Raw genomic sequence first — 20,038 nt, 5'->3', positions numbered from 1 at the left:
TGCCCAGGGCTAGGGAGGGTGACTTACGTGGTCTTTATTGTCCCAAACACTTAGCAATAGCTGTTAATTACTAGTGCCAAAAATTCTATGTTGGAGGGAGGTGGGAAAACTGTGCCATGATGTAAGATGGGAAATGGAAAAGCCCTTTTGTGCCTGCTCCAGAGACGCCTGCACTGTTCATCGTACTTCATCGCCGGTGCCAGGACTCGGCTGCCAGCCGGAGAACACAGCGTTTCCTCGGGGGGCAAAGGTGGCGTGCCGCTGTGCCAGTGCTTGCTCCGAGTGGCCAGGCTTGAGGCAAGCTTTCAGAGGGGACATTACTGCTGGTCTCGGTTCCTTACCAAACCCGGGATCTGGCACGACAGCAAGAACGCAGCAGCATCCTTCAGCAACTGCTTCTGATCCTGCACCTCCTCCTTGCTTGACTCGGGAAAACGAACGCCTACGAGTGAAAGGAGAAAAACATAAACCACATCATCTCAGAAGAAACAAGTCATATGCAGAAAGTGTATAGTAAGAGCAGGTAAAATGTTAAAAGTGATTCTGTCACCCTGGAATTAAAGAAGCTTCTTCAAAAACTCATCTACTCTACAACATGTTTCAACGGAAAGAGCAGTAGCTGCTCTGCCTGGTTAGCAGCTGTGCTGCTCCTGCCCACCCGTTCGTTCTTAACGCAGCTATTTAAAGCTCAAACTCAGCTCTTTATCTGGTCCATTCTACCTACTGCAAAGTGCTGTGTACGTTTCCAGTGCAAGAAAGTCAACTGGCTCGACTGGAGCGGGAACGTTTCAGCAGATGGGCCAGCAAATACCTCAAGTGCTAGAAACTCAGAGCCTTTGCTTTTGCACACCAAAATTAAAATAAGGTTTTAAGTTCTAGGTGCAAAGTCAGTGCCAAAGCACTAATCCTCACCAGCCTTAGAAGATGCTTGGGCATTTCAAAACACATGCTGCTTCTGCCACGTTCATTCCAAGCTAAATTCAACTAGATGGCCATTCCCCCGCAGCCTGTGTGCACACAGCCTCAGTGCTCACCCCCATGAACACTCTGGGAGCTGCTTCTGTGTTTGCTGCGACTGCTGCATGCATCTGACAGGGCACTGCGACCTGCTTACCATGATGTTACTAAAACAAACCCTGCCCTTCACTGAGCATGCAACGTCAGTCGTTCAACTACAACTGTTGGGTTTTGTGTAAACTACTACATTAGGATCCAATTTAATTGTTTCCCTCCCTCTGCTTCTTTTCATGCGGTCTAGCAGCTGGGATGCTGGAGAATCACAAGACGACTCTTGGCAACAATCTGCAGACCTCCCCCGAGCATAGCAGTGGGAGACAGCTCACTGCCTGCATTTGGTAGCTGGAGCACTGCAATCAATTACTTATTTCTCTTTTCTGTATCTTTGTGCCTCACGGAGAATCCTGCACCGTGCCCAGCCAGCCAAAGGCCAGCGATATTCTCAGCTACGGAACACGACTGTTTGTCCGTAGCTGGCTGGACACAGCAATCCTCTGAAGGAGGACTAAAACCAGCTCCTTGTACACATACCTGGTGAGAAAATATCTGGGTTAAACCGAATGTCAAACGATGTGTCGCTAATGGAGCCTACAGCCTTGCAAGCATTTCGAATCACTTCTCTGCTTTTGGGATCCACTGGAGCAGGAAGACAAACAGAATACAAATGAATGTGGATTTCAGGAAACGACAAGCCTAGCTATTAAATTAAGAGAAAAGTTTTGTTACTAAAAGCAGCAACGATGGCACATTCTGCAGAAATCCTTTATAAAAACAATCAACTGTAAGACAGTTGGAAAGGAGGAAGGCTGCAAAACGCAAAGTCTGAACAAGAGCACGTAAAACGACCCAGAAAACCCAAGGACACCTCCCATCAAACACAGATACTCAGAAATCCAAGCCTGGGATTCCCAAAGGTGTCTGCTCGTGCCATTCCCAGCCCTGCCACAGCCCCTCCACCTGCACTAAGCCCCCGGCAGCCCAGGCCCGGCCGCCGACCCTGCGGGTGTTTGCTGGCCAGGCTCTGCTCCCATGGCAGAGCTGATGGGCTTGCTGCGTTCGGAGACACTCGCCCACCTACCCAACCGGCCCCCAGGTGATCAATTCACTGGTGTGCGAACAGGTCTCTGCACAGAGCTCAGGCAATACTGACAGAAGCCAGTGCTTGTCCTATTTAACAACAAACAACCATCCCGACCACCCCCAGCCTGGCACAGCTCCCACCAGTGCCGCAGCCCACCGGCGAGGGCAGGAGGCCTGGGCTGCTTCTGGTGCTGAGGATGAAATACCTGTTCCATCATCAGATGCAATGGTCTCAGCAAGCTCTTTCACCTGATCAAGTCCAGTCACGTTATCATCTATTTTACCATCCTCTGACTCAGACTTCTCGCTGTCTGCAGTACCGTTCTCTGGAGAGGCACCATTTTCCAGAGCACCTGAGCTCTCCTGCTTGTTGGCTTTCTGCTGCATCAGCTGCAGCGCGGCCAGCTTCATGAATAAGAGATACCTACAGTAAAGGAAAAGTGGAATTCAGCACAGCAGGAAAGTCCAAAAGGATCACCACTGCTCTGCGAGGAAAAACCTCACAAAGTTGGCATTACAGACCATAGAGTTTCCCTGTGGAAAGACAGGATGTATATCCTCTTCTCATGAGCTTCTCAAAACCAAAGGAGCTCACATTAGTTTATTGGAAGAAGAAAAAAAAAGAAAAAAAAAAGGTGAGTTTTCATTAACCATCGCAATGGGAAACTCATCTCATTGCAGTGGTTACAAATTGCTTTCCACATGCAGCGGCAGACAGCTCGGGACGACTCACTGCCAGATGCACAGGACCAGTCAAACACAAACCAGCAGCAAGTTGCCAGGAGACCTTAGCCAGGGAGGAGCAGCAGCACCCGACAGCCACAGTCCTGCAGGCTGCTGTCTGGAAGCTCTCCCGGGGAGCAGCAAAGCCTGCCCGCAGGCACGTGGCAGGACTGGGAGGGTGCTGGCTGCAGAACGGGCTGCTCAGCAAGCAGCGCTCCTCGGTCAGCTGCTGGAGGGCACGGGTCCGACCATCTGTGAGAGCAGAGCACCTGCAGCCCTTGGCACAGGCAGCAGGAGCACCCACAGCACCACGCAGCTGCACCGCACGACTTGGACTTCTCCTGCTCCCAGAGCTCCCACTTCCTCGCCTGCACTGCGTGAGCCCGAACGCCCACACGTCCCACCACAAAAGTGCCTGCAGCAGTTCCCAAAGATAATTCTTCTTCAGCCTCTAGGAAAAAAATGTAGCATTCAAGACATGTGGAGAGTCTTAAGAAGAAGCATAAATCTTTTCCACTCCTTGCCATCAGGTGCACAGAGTATCCTGCAGGGAAAGACGACTTCCAAACGTTTGGACAGGAAACAACAAAAACAGATCTGGAGAGTAAACAGCAAACCACCTCTTTCCATGGCTCCCTGTGACCCTGTCAGAATCCCTACTCTTTTCACCTCTCGTTAATCAAATTTCTGTAATTGCACCTGCAGGGCCAAGCACTGGGGAAGTGAGCTGCCCGCTTCTGGAAGCTCTGTTGGGATGTCCCTGGGACAACACAGCGTGGTCCTGACTTGGACCGTTACCAGCTGCAGGTGGAGGGAGGGGGGAGCTCAGCTCACCTGTGTTCTACAAAGGCATCAACAAGCTCCTGCCGGAGACAGCAAAGCTTGTGTCTGTGCTGCTTGGGGAACCCCATTTTCTTACATTCCTCTGGCATCTCCTCCCCTTCAACAGGCAGGAAGTTTAGATCTGGAGGGAAAGTGCGGAGCAGGTCCAGGATATAATGACGCCCATCGTTGCCAATAATGCCTTTGCACTCCACTGAGGAGCACAGCTCCACCTCTTCATTCTTGTCATTGAGGACTTTGTGCTTCTGGATCTTAAGCGGCCTGCTGGTCTTCTCCAGCAGCTCCAGATACTTCTGCTGCGAGACAACTGTCTTGCCAAAGTCTATTGACCCATAGATGACACTCTGTTCCTGCTCCCGTTCCAAGATGCCAGGAATAATAGACTGAGCTGTCACCCTGTAACCTCTGTAATCCACCACTACAGTCCCCAGCGTGTACAGCCCTTCTACATCCACAGCATTGTAGGTCCGCACACCATTGAGATCATTGGTAGGAGCTACGTAAGCAGCAACATCTCCACCAAAGTCCTTGTAGTGGTCACGGACATCAAAGCCCAGGCTGAAGAAAATGTTGTTCCAGATGAACATCTGCATCTTGGTCTCTTCACTGGGGTTGATGGCCATGACATTGCCATCAATGACAGCCATAGCACCTCTTGTTGCTGCTGCAGTGAAGTCACTGTGAACCTGTAGGAAGGTGGACAGAAAGCTGGGTAAGGAAGGGGGCTCCCACCCTCCCGGCACCCCACTCTCAAAGCTCCCTGCAAATTTCTCCTTCACTCCTCTCCTCCTGATAGCCTTCCAGCAGGCCAGCATGTCAGCTGGCTTTTACTTTTGTGAGCCTGGCTAGTGGCTTGGATACAAGCTCCAGGAGCCAGAACATTAGGGATCAGCATGGCTCAGACTCATTAAATCTCTGCAGAGGAGGGCTTTGGTGTAAGCGTGTCTCCCCTCCCCCTATTCCTCCACCCACTCAAAGGAGGCATGGATCAGACAGAGCAGAGGACTCAGAGGAGGCTGTCTTGGGTCAGCAGGGAGACAGAGGGCTGAGGAACGCAGTTCTGCCAGGTGGGGCTGGGAGCAGAAGGCAGACGTGCGAGAGAGAACAAGAGCCCTCAGTTTACCAATGGGGCTCCTCCTCTCGCGGCTTCCAAAGGGCAGCCCAGCTGAAGTGTCCAGATGCGACACGGGCAGCAGAGAAGGGGCTGCATGAGGAGCTGCCTGCACACCCCAAAGTTACCTTGAAAATGGCTCGTTCTCTCAGCAGTCTCTCGGGCAGGTTCTTGCGCGGCAGCTCTCGCGTGGTCTGCAACTCCTCGTTCCAGTCTCTGGTCTGAAAGAGTCAAAAGCCTCGTGGGAAGCAGTGCACTGTGTAGGAAGGGGCTGGCAAGTCAGCGTTTCTGCTTTACGAGGCATTTTGCAAGAGAAGGGAGGGGAAGGGGCAAGAATTTGGGCTGCCTGGAGTTCAGAGGAAGTGAATTAGCAGCAGGAACGAACACTCCTCGTGAGTGGACTTTATCCGACAGCAGTTTGGGACAGATCTTACATTAGCTCAGCTCATGCGGTGCAGTTTACCCGAAATAGCAGCTCGCTAGCTCTGGAGGTGCTGGTTCCATCAGCCTGCACGCAGCCACGCCGCAGGCAGCCAGGCGCCCACGGGTGGCCGGCACAGCCCTGCACCACTCACAGCCTGCACGATTTCATGCTACGAAGCTGCAGCTGAAGCGTCTGGAAGAGTTTGCTCAGACACAAGAGCCGCTCCAGGCCTGACCGGCATGGAAGAGCGCTCCACCTTCCATGCAGGTACGCTTGTCGGAGCAGGGACATGGGATTTTTAAACACTTAAGCAGAAGTTGCTCCTCTCAGACCTTCAGGTGTTCAGGGAGTTGCAGCCTGAGCAGCACAGCCCCTGTGCTCAAGGGCACTGTCAACAACAAGGACTCCCGCAAGTTTTCCCTTGATGAGCAAAACCCTTCCACAAATACCAGAGGTCTACTTGTTAAAAGTTAACTGGATCCCAGCACGGCTGGCAGTAACGCACTTGCCGGCGCTCTCAGGCAAAGCAAGACCAGTACCTGCCCAGGTATGTGCTCTTCATAGCCCAGTCTGGAAGTGTAAGCGTCCTCCGCCCGGACACAGTCCATAGCATGTTCTGCTTGCGGGGCCGTCCAGCTGTACACTTGGAAAGGGGTGGCTATCCTTTCAAAGGGGTGTCTCTGAACCCTAGTTTGGGAGTGAAAACAATTAGACATTTTCCAAAGGAAGACTTCTTTCTATTCTAAGAGAAGTTTCCCTCTGACGCAACATTAGCTTCTGACAAACACCAGAGCAAGACCAGGCCTCATGAGCAGCACAAGGGACTTTCACCGAATTATACCCCATGACTGACCGGCACGGGCAGCACCTCCCAACAGCGGCCTGCAGAATTACCTGGGCTCTCCCATCCCCTCTTCCCCCGTTTTATCCTCAGTTCTACCAGAGATCCTCATCGCCCTCTGCATTCAGAGGCAGAGGATGCCCATTCCCACCTTGTCACCCATCTCAGACCGGCCCTCAGCTTTCACACCAGCCAGGGGCTGCGCTACCAAACCAGCCCACCGCACACATCCGCTAACGAAGTGAAAAAGCAAGCTTCACCCAACGGGCTCTGGTGTAATCTGTCTGCTCTCAGTGGGTGCTGGAGTCTCATCTGTATTTACTCCTGGCCCAAGCAGCAATACGGTGTAATAATTTTCAAATGGCCAGATAGTCACAGTGGTGGCTGGAGGCCACTGCTAATTTCCAGCCCTTGTCTAGAGTCACTTTCATCTTCTTAATGAGAGCAGAAGCAGAGCTCCTGAAAGCCACACAATGTGCCTGTCAATTGGCACCCTGCTGAGCTGAGGCAGTTCATTAAGTGGACAATAAAGAATGACAGGCTTTTGCACAGGACCCACCGTCCTGGAGCAGAATAAATGGTCCCTGCAGCAAAGACCGGAGAACAAAACAATACGTTATTGTTTCTTTATTATTATTATTATAGGAGCGAGAGGGAATCAGAGAAAATGAACATGCACAGACATGTTTAAAATAATTGTCCTCTCTCCACCGTAAGCCTACACGAAGCCCTGATGTGTTACTTTCCCTGATATTTTATGTTTCAGTCTCTTTTTTGGATTCAGAGAAGAAGCACCTACTGATCAGGTTACCAGCCCAGTCCCTACTGCAGCATGTGGCCATGCTTCACATTAGCTCTTTGCTGCCTGGCTAGCTAGGACACCATCAAGTCTCCCACAAGGCTTGTAGCCGGCACAGACTCAGCAAGGAGACCCACATCTCAGGAGCTGGTCAACACGTCAGCAGGTTGCCTTGTATGAACACTTCTATCCATCTCTGGGCTTTCTCTCCCACCACACAAAAAGCCCTACATGTTCAGCTTCTCAGCAGGGACAGAGGGAGTTGAATTCCAGGTACGCCCTGTATCCGATACTCCCACGGCAATGGAAAGCTCTTGTCCCCTCGCCCTTTGCTTTCGGCAGAACCAAAATCTGTAAATCTATATGCTCTAAGCAAGAGTCATCGGGGAGCTACAGCCAAGAGAAACCATCCAGTAGATAAGGATCGGGACCCCGACCTTCCACCGGCCTCTGCTACTGTCAGGCTGAACAGCAGCAGACACGTCACACCGGCTCTGACAGCTCCGTGTTTCGAGCACGGGAAAGCCAGATACACCAGGGTGCTGCATGACATTTGGTCAGGCGTTCGGTGGCCCTTGCTTCACAGACTCTCCTGTCCCAACCGCCCCACCGCTACACGAGCTCAGAGAAGGCGAGCACTACAATCCTGGCTGTGCCAGTGGCTTTGAGCTCCCACAGAACCAGCCCCACAGCCGAGTCTCACCAAGGAACTTCCCAACAGACTACTCAATGCAACTAGAGAGGAAAAAGTGCTGCTACCGTTTCTTCTGCAGAGCAGAAAAGTTTTTTTTGAAGGTAGGGCTGATCTGGTTAAGTAGTTCCACCAAGGAATGACTGAGAAAACTGGGGTTTGCAGGTTTAGGATTGAAGTTGTATGCAGTAGACCTGCAAGGGGAAAAAGACAGAGACACATAAGTGAGAGCTTTCCATACGTGTGCTACATAAAAGGCCTGCACAACGTGCCCTTGCCGGCAAAACGGAGACAACATGGCAAGCGCGCAGACGGGCTGCAAGGGCCCTCTCCAGCCTCTCCACGTGAGATACAGTCAGTAACTCCGTACCTGGGACCTGATGGATTGCACAGAAAATGAATTTAGATCTCCTTCAGCTACCACCAGGTTCAAGAGAGGCTTCTGGTTTTGTAGCTGGAAAGGATTGATTGCACAGAGCTTCCCAAACCCACCAGAAGGGCCTTTGCGCAACAGAAAACCCAACGGTAATGTCACAAACTACACCAAACAGTTGGTGCCCTCTCAAGATAGCACTTCTCCTGGCTGGAAAGCTGAGCACCAGACCTGCCAGGAGCACACCCACAGGTCCCCCTCTCCAGCTCATGTTTTGCCAAACCGAAAAGGGCCCCTTGTTTCATGTTCATTGTGCCACTTGGTCTCCTGGGACCCGCACTCAGATGTGTTCCCTGAGACTTATTACTTTTAACACTTGTTTTCACAGATCTGGGGGAAAACAATGGACTACAAATTATTTCTTTCACGAGCCAGTTTAACACAGAGCACTCCCTCTTCATAATGGGACAGAAGGTAGAAGCGTGCTCGAATTTTCTCTTCTGTATTTTAAGCCCTCCTTCTCTTCAGGCAGCTTCGTTCTCCATCTGTGAATTATAACCTTGTATCTCAAACGGGCAGTTATGGTTGCCCAGGCAATTATCTGGACTGCAGGATCGAGGCCACCCAGACATGTTTCTGAGCTGATGGTTGCGCAGGTACAGCAGGGTTTGTTGCTCTGAAGTTGTCTCCTGTCCACCCTCAACTCAGCAGGTCTCAGCTACAGCTACGGTGCTGGACGGACCCTGGAGCTCCCTGAATGTAGCCACAGCACAGCCACTTTACAGCCTCTCACAGTCACTATTTACAAATAAAATAAAGCTAGTCAAATCTGTGCCCAACTTAGGAAGTTCTGACAGGCTGTGCTTTTGCTTTAGGGCAAAATGAGATAGTTGCAATGGTCGGGAAGGAATTCCCTTCCAACTCAAAATGCTCTAATTAGCTGATGACATTATGGGATGTTTAAACTTTCCCTAAAGCATCAGGCATTTATCCACTGTGGAGAAATGGTACCAGGCATAACTGAACAGCCCAATCCAGTAGAGCAACTCCTACAAACCCATGTAAGCGGCAAATTAAAACAGGCTATTTTCTGCCAAAAAAAGAGCAGTAATTGTTTGTTTGTGGGTTCTTTTCCAGTTGGCTACTGGAAGCTCCCTGCTGAAGGGCAGGACAGGAAGAATCTCAGTTACTCACTGATTCAAGTAAAATCCTCGAGTGGATGCAGTGATACTGATGTGCCGATCCTCCACCGTGATGACATATAAATACATGAGGTCTCCGTGCATTTTCCGGTTACCAGGTGGAGGGTTCCAGCCACTCATCGTCAATACCTTTAGGCACTGCAAAGGCTACAGAAGAACACAACAGAAGCAACTCCTGTCAGCAGGAATTAATTCCCTTGAGTTAGAGCCATCGATGTACATGCCAGATTCTTTTTACTGCTTGGTTCCAGAAACTGAGCTTACAAAAAACCAAAACGGTCTCAGGACCACAGCCTTCCTCAAGCCGTTTGCAGCCCACTAATTTGCCTCAGTTTGCTGCTTTTCACACCGTAAGACACAGGTAAAAACAGACACCCTGGGCCTTTGGGCTGCACAAGGCATGGATTTCTTGCTGTACTGGTTTTCAAATGGCAGCTTCTAAACTGGAATCCAAGTGGGAGGGTATGGGAATGCTACGGGTAATTTGTAGTGATCTGCAGATCTTGTCTCCAGGACTTTGCAGAGTTCTCCCTTCCCTGCCACCCCTCCCAACAAGACCAGCTATTTTACACTCTGCAGATGTCCACACTCGGTGACCAGTGTTTTGCACACAAGCTCTTGGACTTTATTCTTTTGGCTGAGCAGTGCTATTCCACCACTCATTAAGCATCAAGCACAGCAAACCCCAAAGTCCACTTCAGTGCAGCTTTCAATCCCTAAACACCAGTTTGCTGCAAGGAATGTGCCAATAGGTGTTTTATGACACAGGAGAACTCTACCTTCCAGTCTCTGTTCTGGGGCTGAAGGGCACACAGGGGTCTCTCTTTGCTACCTGGCAGGATATGTTCAGGAGGGGTGCAGTCAATTTGTTCCATTTCGGTACCTTTCTTCTTCCGTTTTCCACTGTCTAGAACGGACAGAGATAGAAAGTCAGTGCTGAAAAACACAGCGTTCCCTCCTCCAGTAATTATTCAAGGAGGAATGCAGAAGTGCTCCGAGTGCTTCTCTGCACTCCTAAATGATGTGGGACTGCTGACTGTGTTTTACTGAAGCAAGGAGTCAGGAGGATGAAAACACTGACCACACCAGAGAAGACTTTTTGGCCCATACCTCCCAGGTCTCCTTCAGTGAAGACACTCAGAAAGGACAGCGAATTACAGTCCACACCATTGAAAGCATCTGATGGGTCAAGACTCTTCAGAAGGTCCCGAATGTGACGCACGTGTATCCTGGCTTCTCGCACTGTGTACGGCTCTGATGAGCAAAAGGGAGGAAAGAAACTGGCGTTACACAGTTGCTCACTCCTTCGGCACATAGATCTCCGAAAGGAACCACAGGAAAGGGCTGCTGAGTGGCCAAAACCACTCTCTGTGAAAACCCTCACACGTTCCCTCCCGAAGCCTGAAGGAACTTGCCTTCCACCACCTTCAGCAGCGAGCCTTCCTGCAGTCCTTCAATAGTTTTCAGCTCAGCAAAGTTATCGAGGACATTGCCATCCAGCTGCAGAGAGAAGCAAGTCCGATGGCAGGTATCCTCACGGTCCATCAAAACTTGGTGGATCTCTTGCACCATCTCTTGAGGAGAGACCTTAAGACAGGAAGAACCCAGACAATTATTCTCAGTCCTCATCAAACTTTGTCTCTCTGCTGCAGAATCAAACACCTCTTGTACCTCTCCAGGCTTGGAAAGGCAGATTCTAGCTCTCCCTCCCAGAAGATCACTTCTGCCCCTCCTGGGAGGGAACGGCCACATCTGGCAGTGTTGGCCACCCCAGCTCCATCCCACAGGGCTTGGCGCCCAGAGGTGAAACAGCGTGGCACTGTGCCAAGCACTAGGCATGGGACAGAGGTGACAGAGGTAGCAGAGAAGGCAGCGAAGGAATAGAAGGTGGTGGTGGAAAACAGGGGCTCTTCCCTTATCCACTCACACCGTGCATTTGTGGCAAGGTTTGCACATGGATGCACATGGAAAACAGACCATTTCCTCCACTCGATCTGCCACGGTACCCACAGCGTGGTGTGGCATGTCCGTGCCAGTGCCACCCCTCCAAGGCACACTGCCTGCAAGTGCACAGCTCCCATGGCGTAAGAAACCGCCCCGACTCGTGCACCACAGCTGCTCTCCCATCTCCTGCTCTGGCTCCAGCACCACTGGCACTGCGCGCAGGCTAGGAGGGCTCAGGGCAGTTTACATAAGCTGCTGCAAACAACATCCCCTGCTATTATTAGCCCATTAAAACTCACAGCCAAGGGGATTTAAAGGAGAGAAAAAAGCTAGGCTGAGATACAGCTAGTTCCATGGGGGATGGAACCCACTGCACTCTCTGCTGGTCAGGGGGAGGTAAGACTTCCCACTGGGTTTAGACTCCAGGTACCTCTCCCCAGAATGAGAGATACTTCATTCAAATGGTTTTCGGTGAAGTATGAGGCTAAGTCAGAGTATCAGCTAGGCATGTCAAAGCCCGTCCGGATCTGGCAGCGCACGTCACTGTCCACATGACACATGCAGAGCTCTCCGTGCAGAGGCGAAGCGGAGACTGCATCATTCCCTTCATCTTCAGGGTGATGCCTGAGCCCCCTGCGCTGTGCGAGCGACTGTCGCTGTCCCCAACCCAGGTTAGCCCCAAGGAGTACCACACCAAAACTGCCGGGAAAGCGAGGGATTTTCCCTTCCTGAGAGTCAGGCCCAGAAATCATGTTTTCACATCCCTCCTTTAGAACTGCCCAGAGCGGGAATGCCATTTCCCCCGTGCTCAGCTCCATGCCTGAGCCTGTCTGCGACGGACAAGGAGGAGCTACACTTCAGCTGATTCTTCCCCCTCTTGCCCCACATCTGGGATCCAGAACAAAACACCCTCCCCATCCTCGCAAACCCTAGGCAGGCCTGTGCCAGACAGCTGGTTGCTCACATCTCCTCTTCCTCCCTTCCTTCTTCTCTAGAAGCCACTGGTCAGGCTGCTTCTCTCCTGCACCCTCCATGCTTTGCTGTCTCCTTTCCCACGAGGGCTAACAGGGACCTTCCTGGGAACAGTCCCCTGTCCCTTTCCCTGCCTGAAGGGACTGTGCTGTGTGTGCCCTGGCGCAACCACCTCCCTCCTCCTCTTCCTCCTCCTCGTGTGCCACCTCCATTCCCCTCCCCAGCCAGTAAAGGGAGGTACCTGCAGCGAAAAGGGCTCTATCCCTGGAGCACAGATCTTGACGGTAAATCCCGTGTCCTGTATGACAATGACCTCCTGGTCATTCCCATCTTCTCCTGGGTCAGCCTCCTCATGGCCATTCTGCCTGGCATCCTTCTCTCCCTTGAGGCTCTCATGCGGGCCGCTGCCATTCATCAGTGCCATGCCAGACGTGTGCTCTGGGCAAGAGGAGAAGGGATTAGACAAGGTAGGAGCAAATGGATGGTCCTCTCCGAGTGGCTGGAGAGACTAGTTCGGACAACACCACCGTCTCCTGGCCAACCCAAGCGAACCAGGGGTTAAAAAGGTAGCATTTTATTCTGCACTCGGTGTTTACTAGACATAGGTGTGCCAGGCCCTTCCCTCCCTTGGCCTCACAGCATAATTAACACGCTCTTGCTCGCCCGTGGGGTTCACATCTTCCACAAACCGTGTGCGGAGAGGGGAGGGAAGGGGAAGCAGGAAGGATGGGTCAGTGTACAACACATTCAGCTTAGTCTTAAGAAGCCTCTTAATTAAAAGAAATGGGTGTGTGGTGCTTTGCGGCCCGGAGGCAGCTGTAACCTCTGCACCAACATGTTACGCAGCTCCTAACATACCTCCTGGTACGCCACTGTGCAGCCAGGAGAGCGGGGAGGGGACGGGACGGCAGCTGCATTGCCAAGCTGCGCGTCATGTGGCAGCCAGGTTACTCCACCAGCACACCAGCAGCTCCCACGGCCCTGCCTGCATCTGGCCGCCCTTGGCATTTCCAAAATACTTTGCCGAAGTCCCATGGTGCCAGGGCGAGGCTTTGCCTAAGCAATTTTACTCAAGAAAAAGGTGACGACATTTTAAGTGCTCGTTTAGACAGATGCGTCACAGGGACAGGGAGCTCTGCACCTACTTCACTGCTCCCGCGATGCTTTGTTTTCTTTTCCAATAAGGTGGATGGTGTCAGCAAGCTGATAAGATCTAGGAAGCTGCAGGTCTCCTAGAGCAGCCTACACCCAACAAACCAGGCTGGGGATCAGGCTAAAGAGGACTGAGGTGCCACCGGGGTAAGCTGGAGTCATGGGAAGAGCTGCTGACAACAGTCTTTGAGAGAAGGAAGAGACCCCCTTGCCCCCAGCCTGGGAGCAGGGCACCGCTCTGACCCACCAGGCAGCCAATGCTGGAAGGGAGCGGGCACCGTGACCCACAGGGTGCCATCGGAGCATGGCTGTCCTGGCCCAGCCACGCACAGCCAGCATACCCAGCTGCAGGACCCCCAAAGTCACACGTGGTGGTTCCAGCTTGGTGCTCCCAGGTGGCACAGAGCGGGCTGGGGCCTTTCCCAGGCACTGGTAACAGCCTTTCCGAAAGGCTGCACGGGGCTGGGGTGGCTGAAAGCCAGGTTAATGTCCTGGGGCTGCTGAGCACCGAGCTGCAGTCCTCCAGCCAGCTCCATCTGGCAGGTCTCTCTCCTCCTTCTCACCTCCCAGCAAGGCACTGGTCCCAGCCCCAGCTGCGCTCCGGGGGATGCCTCCTCCTCAACCGCCGTCATTTCTGAACGCGGACTGGCACTGCAGCATAAAGACCTAAAGCCATCATGGCCAGTTCTCGCCTGGCAGCCCCAACTGCTCTGGCAGCCCACAAAAGACACCCAACATTCACTCTGATAAGAACAGGGATGGAAACAGCACATTCCCTTGCACGCCTCTGGAGCCCAGCACGAGGCTGCAGCACCAAGCCTTGCTGAAGGGTCCCCGGTGCTCCAGACTACGACTGCCAACAGCAAACCCGCCCCAGAGACGACTGTCAGGGCTGAACCAGGACATGGTGACGGAGCAAGGAACACAAAGCAAGCACACCCATTCCAAAAGGCAGCAGGTGGCAGCTACCTGAAACAGCCTCTGCTGCCTTCAGCATCTCGGCAGCTGCTGCTCATGGTCCCCGTCACTCTGCGTACGTGCCCGACGCGAGCTGTTCATTTCTTTGACAGATAGAACCACGGGCAAGGCAGATGAGCAGCCTGGCTCCGGCTCCGGCGAGCTGCAGTCATGCTGGAAAGGAGGAAGAACAGCTCCACACAAGAATGCCCCGAGAGACGTGGTTTCAGAAGAGCCGTGCCGTGCCCAGAGGGCTGGAGACAGCCCCCAGTCACACCCTACAGCCACGCTCCCTCTGGACTGCCTGGACACGTGGGGACGAGGAAGAACAGAAAAGCTGTCGCAGAAACGCCACACCTGGGGCTACTCGCACCGCGGACAGGATGGCTGCCAGGCTCCGAGCCGGGCGTGCTCCAGCCCCTGCCCACCCAAGCAGGGCAGGATCCCTGAGCTTTCGCTCCTGCAGCAGCCAGAAAGGGGAGGCAGAATTTGGCTATGAGGAAGGCTGTAGCACCAACCGAAGACCCAACAGCCCATCTCCAAGTGCTGTGGCAGCAGCCAAGGGCAAAATCCAGGCACAGCTGCAGCACTGCTGACCACCGCCCTGAGACGCCCAGTCTCCACCTGTCCATGATGAAGGACCTTTTCTAACAGCCTCACAGATGCCAAGCTCGAGGTGTGGAAGGAGCCTTGACCAAGGATGCTTTCCAACCAACAGACTTATCAGCAGTAGCAAGGTGGGTGCTGAAGCAACTTCTGTGCCACAACGGTTGGCAGGATATTCCTGAAAGCGACACTGTGGTACCTGAGCAAACATGGCTTTGTCTTATCTTCTTTCTAAGCAAGGCCCAGCAGAGAAGGTGTCTCCTTAGCAAGCAGAAATCAATTGGAAAGCAGCGCACAGAGACTAACCAAACCAGGAGGAGGCAGGATTCACACGAGAGCCGAGAACCCGTGCGCACCCTGCTCTCCAGCACAGCAAACACCCCCAGCTGCACAGCAAGGCAAGGCAGGGAAAGCCGCCTTCAGCAAGGAAAAGTTACCGACCACGACCACGCTTCTGCTTTTCACTACTCCCTGTTATCAGCTCCCCAAGCTACCCATTGTTTCGGAAATCAGAAGACTGTTTCTTGCGTGCAGCAATACAACACACTCGCGCTTTCTGCCCCTTTCTCTACTTGAGGGAAGCCCAGGCTGGTACAGCTCTGCACTTTGCGACACAGGAGACATGTAGAGGCAACACCTTCACATCTCCTTACGCCAGAAAATCCAGCTCCAGCCAGCACTGTCTCGAGTTTAGAAACAAAACTGAAGCCTGGACTGAGAAAGACGGGCTGTCCTGCAGGTTAAGCCTCTGGTTTAAGGCCAGCAAAGGCTTTTCAGTAGGGGTTTTTAGGGAATGGTACGTTTGGACGCAAACTGTGTTTTGTTTCCAGCCCAGCCGGGGCAGCACAGGTGGGCTCGCCTGGAGGACGCTGCCTGCCGGGTGCTGACTCACGGCGTGCGCTCTGCCCGCGGCAAGTGGAGCTGCACTGGCCTGCCTTAAAGTGGGTCACCGGTTCTCACCACCGGCTGCAGAGCGGCTGTGCCACGGCCTCGTCGGAGAGAGCGGGGCGAAGGCACGGGGCACCTGCTCCTCCTGCCATCCTGAGCATGCTGGAATTGACAGGGACACAGAGAGACCTGCAGAGCCCTCTCTCCTGTTACCCACGCTCGGCTCGAGCCCCGGACAGGCAGCAGCCACGCTCAGCCGCGAGCCCTCGCCGCAGAAGGCGCTGCACGATCGCCCCGCACGGTCCCGCGGAAGGCGGTTGAGTCACAGGGAAGCGGTCGCACCCGCTCCAGGGGCACTACTGGCCGCTCCTCCCGCTCCCACTGCTGGAGATGAGCAGGAGATCCCTCCCAGTATGCGCTGGTGTCCCAGCGAGGACCCTCCTCCCGTCAGCCCTCAGTTTGTACCCACAGGCGCGTCTGAGGCTGCTGATCTCCGGCCTGTGCTGGCTGGCAGCCGAGCCGTAACACCATGTTCTCATTGCTACTCGGAGCACGGCGTGAGCAAACCCCGGGCGCACGCAGGAGCAGAGCGTCATGAGAACGGGCAAAGCACAATGGCGAAGAGGGGGGGCGGCGGCACAGGCACCATCGCTCCGGGAGGAACTGCCTGACCGCAGCCCGCAACTGGTAGAGGGGTTCTGCAAAAGGATGGAGTTTCATCCGTTCACCTGGACAAGGAGCACAGACGACAGCAAAGCTCCTACTGACAGCCACCCTGCAGAGGAGGGGGCACCTCCCGAACCCGACCAGGCAGGACCCCACCACGAAAGAGGGTGCGCACCTGACCACGAGTACCACTGGCTGCCTACAGCAACAGCCGGCACAGATCATGGGAAGTGTCAGTTAACAACTAACTCATGTTCAAACAAATCTTCTAAACTAAAGTCAATCACTAAGCCTTTTTGAAACAATTAGGTCAAAAAGATGGTAATATTATGTTCCTGCAAGTTCGCCTGGTCTGCAGAGCGGGAGAAGCAGCAGCACCAAACCTTGGGCTGCTCTGCAGAGATGTTTCCTTCCCAACGTTCAGTAACAGCTATCAGAGACACAACACCTGAAAATTAAAACCCCATCTTTTTCATCACTGAGTTTCAGAGGGCGTTTCTTATTACTGGCTCAAAATTCTGCCTTTCCCTCCTCACAGGTATTTGTAATTCTGAGCAGCACAGGGCAGTTTCTGCCAAGTCTCCCAACCGGCTGTGCCTGCAGCCTCAGCACCCGCCAGCACGTCGACAGGCACATGGGAAGCAAGCAAGGCACTAAACCAGAAACCAGCAACCAGCTCGGGTTGGTCCCACTGCACAGCCCCTCAGGCCACCGGGTGCACCAAAAGACACCACTTGAGACCAAAATTCAGCCACTGCACAGGGACTGAACAAAACCAAAACGCAGCAATAGGCAAAATTTGACCTTGAGACTTGACAAATAATAATTCAAGCTTCTCATATCCTAGAAGTCCTGGCAAGGACAAAAGCCACTCTGGTGCTCATTTACCATTTGGTGCCACATCGTGCCATGCTGCGCCAGCTCGTGGAGAAGCAGGAGAGGAGGAAAGCAGGATGAGGCCGAGCGGCTGCCCCGCTCCGACGCTGCAGCAGCTGGCGGGGACCTTGCTGTCCCCACAGCACTGGGCAGACGCACCAGGTGATGGAGGAGAAGGAACACCCCATCCCCGCGCTCCAAGCGGCCAAGGAGCTGCCTCATCCCTGCAGCTCCCACATCTCCTCCCACCCGCATGCGGCTGAAGGGAGACAAAGGCTCTGAGCCAATGCAGCTCTGGGCCACCATGGCCCCACGCTCCCATCCTTTACACGGACCATGTCTGCAGTCACAAACAACAGAAGGATTTGCCTTATGAATTCAGAAAAAAAAACACAAGCAAAACCCTCTATGTTTGTTTTACTAACATGAACGAGGCCCAGACAGGTCTCTGTGGTACACACCCCAGGTGGAACATCTCACCACCTTCCTCCTTTTCCTTCTGCTATGAAGTTCAAACCTCACCTCATCTCCCCTCTCCTCCATCCTGACCCATCCCACGGGCACACACAGCCACCCACCCCCGTTACAGGCACACGGTGGTTTAGCTACACGAAGCAGAGTGCCATGCTGCTGAGCACCTAGAAATGTGAGCTTCTTTTTCTTCCTCTTCTTCTTCTGCTGCTGTTTTGAGGGCAGCACCTGCACCCAGGAGTCAGGATCACAGCTCGACCCACCGCCGAGGCAGGCAGCGGGGTCCATCACGGCAAAACCAGTACTCGCCTCCCGAGCCTTGGACATCTCCTCGCCAGGAAGGACGGGCAGCATGGCTGTCCTTTGGGCTGGTGGGGTGTTCCCTGCGCTTGCCAGCAGAGCAGAGGAAGGTATCCCAGGGCTCCCCAGGGAGGGAGAGGTACCTCTGCGTTCCGGCACACTGTCCAGGCTCCCTACAGCTGTGTCCGAACACAAGGCTGCTCGCCGCTCGCCGTGGCCCCGGCCAGCGGGACACGCTCCAGGGGCCACATCCCCCCTGTCAGCCGCGGCCACGTGCTCCTGCCGGCGGCAGGATCTAGGGGCTAAGCCGCTGTCCTCAAGTTTCACGCAGCTCTGGCAGGCCTCGAGCGACTGAGCATGATCGCCCAGCCCTGCCGGCCCTTCCCCAAGGTCGGCTGGAAGGACAGCCACCGCGCGGGATGCCTCTGCCTGCCGGAGCGGCCCAGCAGCGCCAACGCCGGCTCTCAAACAGCTCTTATCGCAGACCGTCACCGTTCCTTCTTCGTCCTTGGCCTTGGATAAGTCTTGGATGTACTCAGTGCACTTCTGCAGGCTTCCAGTCACCGCCTCGCTGGGGATGATATCCGGATACAGCCCAGCACACCGGGCAGCCTCTGGCACCTCTGGGCAGGCGCCGCAGCTCGTGGGAGGCTTTGGTAGGAGGGGGGACCTCTCGTCGGGCGAGTTAAAGCTGCGCGTCTGGAAGATGAGATCGGTGACGTGCCTGCAGCAGTTTGCAAAAAGGCCGTTCCCCATGATCACAAGCAGCCTGGCTCACACGGCTCCGGATTAGGAAAGTTAGCCTTGTTTGCAAGTCTCTTGTTTCCACGCATGGACTGAAGTCCCCACGAGGCACACTGCCCCACAGCAGCCCTCGCTCCCCGCAGCCGCTGCTCGCCTCCTCGCAGAGCCGGCGCCTTCTCCAGAGAAAATTCCTTCTCGGCCTCAGGGCGGTGGGAGGCAGAGGACCGGCCGCTCGCTGCACGCGGGGCCCTGCACACCCCGAGCTCACGTCCCGTGCGCTCGCCACGACGGCACGCTGGGCTCACAGCAGTTCTCCCAAAGCGCTGCCCGGTGACCTTCCCCCACCGCGCGCCTTCGCCCCTCTCCCCACCGCCACGCTCACACCGGCGCGATAGCCGAAGCCCAAGAGCAGCTCCTGGCAGCTGAAGCTCTCCTCTCCCCGCCGCGCCGGAACAAAACCAGGCACGTCTCTGACGGGCTCCTCGGGCACAATCGCGGAGGGATGCCAGTCCCAGCGCCCGGCCCGGGGTGGTTATAAATAGCCCGATCTCGGTGCTGCACCAGTGCAGCATGGGATGAGTGCTGGAACGCTTTGGTGTGCCAAACCTGTGAGCAAGTGAGATGCACTGAATGACACGGCGAGGGCAGTTACTATGGCACGCCGGGGCCGGGCACAGCCATCCATACTGAGCAGGCGAGCACAAAACAGCCCGGCACAGAACCAGCACAGAGCTTCCAGACGGATTTTCTGTCCTCTCACCCTGCTCTGCCGTATCAAACACAAACAAACCACAAAACCACACACACAACCCCCTAACACCACTCCTCTCTCCATGCTAATTTAAAAAATCCTGGCAACTGAAGCAGGGATTATGGAGCTGGAGATGTCTGCAAGCACCAGGCAGCCCGGGGAGGCTGGAGCCCAGGGAAAGCCTCTAGCAAACCTGGCAACCCCCCATCCTGGGCAGCCCAAGCCTCGGCACAGCTTTCCCACCGAGTCTCCCGAGCGCTGCACGTACAGGAAGGGGCCCAACTCTGCCCTGAGCAGAAGAAAACACGTGCCATGTCCCTAGCACAAAAATCTCAAAACCAGAGCAAAGCCAAGACCACACAGTTCACATGATCACTTGCCCAAGGCCAACACAACACACGCACACAGAGGAAGGACAATCCCTTCTCCAAAGGAGGCCCTGGGAAGGCCAGGAGCAGCCGCCAGAGCCCCCGGGCCAGCAAGCCATCTGCCAAACCACCTGAAAACCAGAGCAAAAGCTCTCCACGGAAAACTCTGGCTAGCTCCTGTCGTGCTTTGAAAGAGAAGAAGAATCGGAAGTCTCTCCCACTCCAGATGGTTTGAGCTC

At 54.3% G+C, this 20,038-nt stretch overlaps 1 protein-coding gene across 2 annotated transcripts in view; it reads right to left on the bottom strand.

Annotated features, from left to right (window-relative positions):
* Positions 1–20,038, bottom strand: part of CLUH (CLUH binding protein of NUMT mRNA) — a 37,622-nt gene that overhangs the window by 11,535 nt on the left and 6,049 nt on the right. The window contains exons 1-13 of one of the 2 annotated variants that reach the window (XM_009985224.2): positions 17,804–18,692; positions 12,262–12,458; positions 10,520–10,691; positions 10,215–10,358; positions 9,884–10,011; positions 9,097–9,251; positions 7,598–7,723; positions 5,738–5,885; positions 4,903–4,995; positions 3,655–4,349; positions 2,304–2,521; positions 1,549–1,653; positions 342–442 (exon numbers count right to left, since the gene is read on the bottom strand). In XM_009985224.2, the coding sequence (XP_009983526.2) occupies positions 342–442; positions 1,549–1,653; positions 2,304–2,521; positions 3,655–4,349; positions 4,903–4,995; positions 5,738–5,885; positions 7,598–7,723; positions 9,097–9,251; positions 9,884–10,011; positions 10,215–10,358; positions 10,520–10,691; positions 12,262–12,458; positions 17,804–18,692 (3,171 nt within the window). Of the gene's footprint in view, positions 1–341; positions 443–1,548; positions 1,654–2,303; positions 2,522–3,654; positions 4,350–4,902; positions 4,996–5,737; positions 5,886–7,597; positions 7,724–9,096; positions 9,252–9,883; positions 10,012–10,214; positions 10,359–10,519; positions 10,692–12,261; positions 12,459–17,803; positions 18,693–20,038 lie in introns of those variants that run through there. The other variant, XM_086624723.1, reaches the window with a different exon arrangement.

Source organism: Tauraco erythrolophus, chromosome 21, assembly GCF_009769465.1.
Source record: "Tauraco erythrolophus isolate bTauEry1 chromosome 21, bTauEry1.pri, whole genome shotgun sequence".
Taxonomy (NCBI): domain Eukaryota; kingdom Metazoa; phylum Chordata; class Aves; order Musophagiformes; family Musophagidae; genus Tauraco; species Tauraco erythrolophus.
This window is presented reverse-complemented; position numbering and strand designations above follow the sequence as displayed.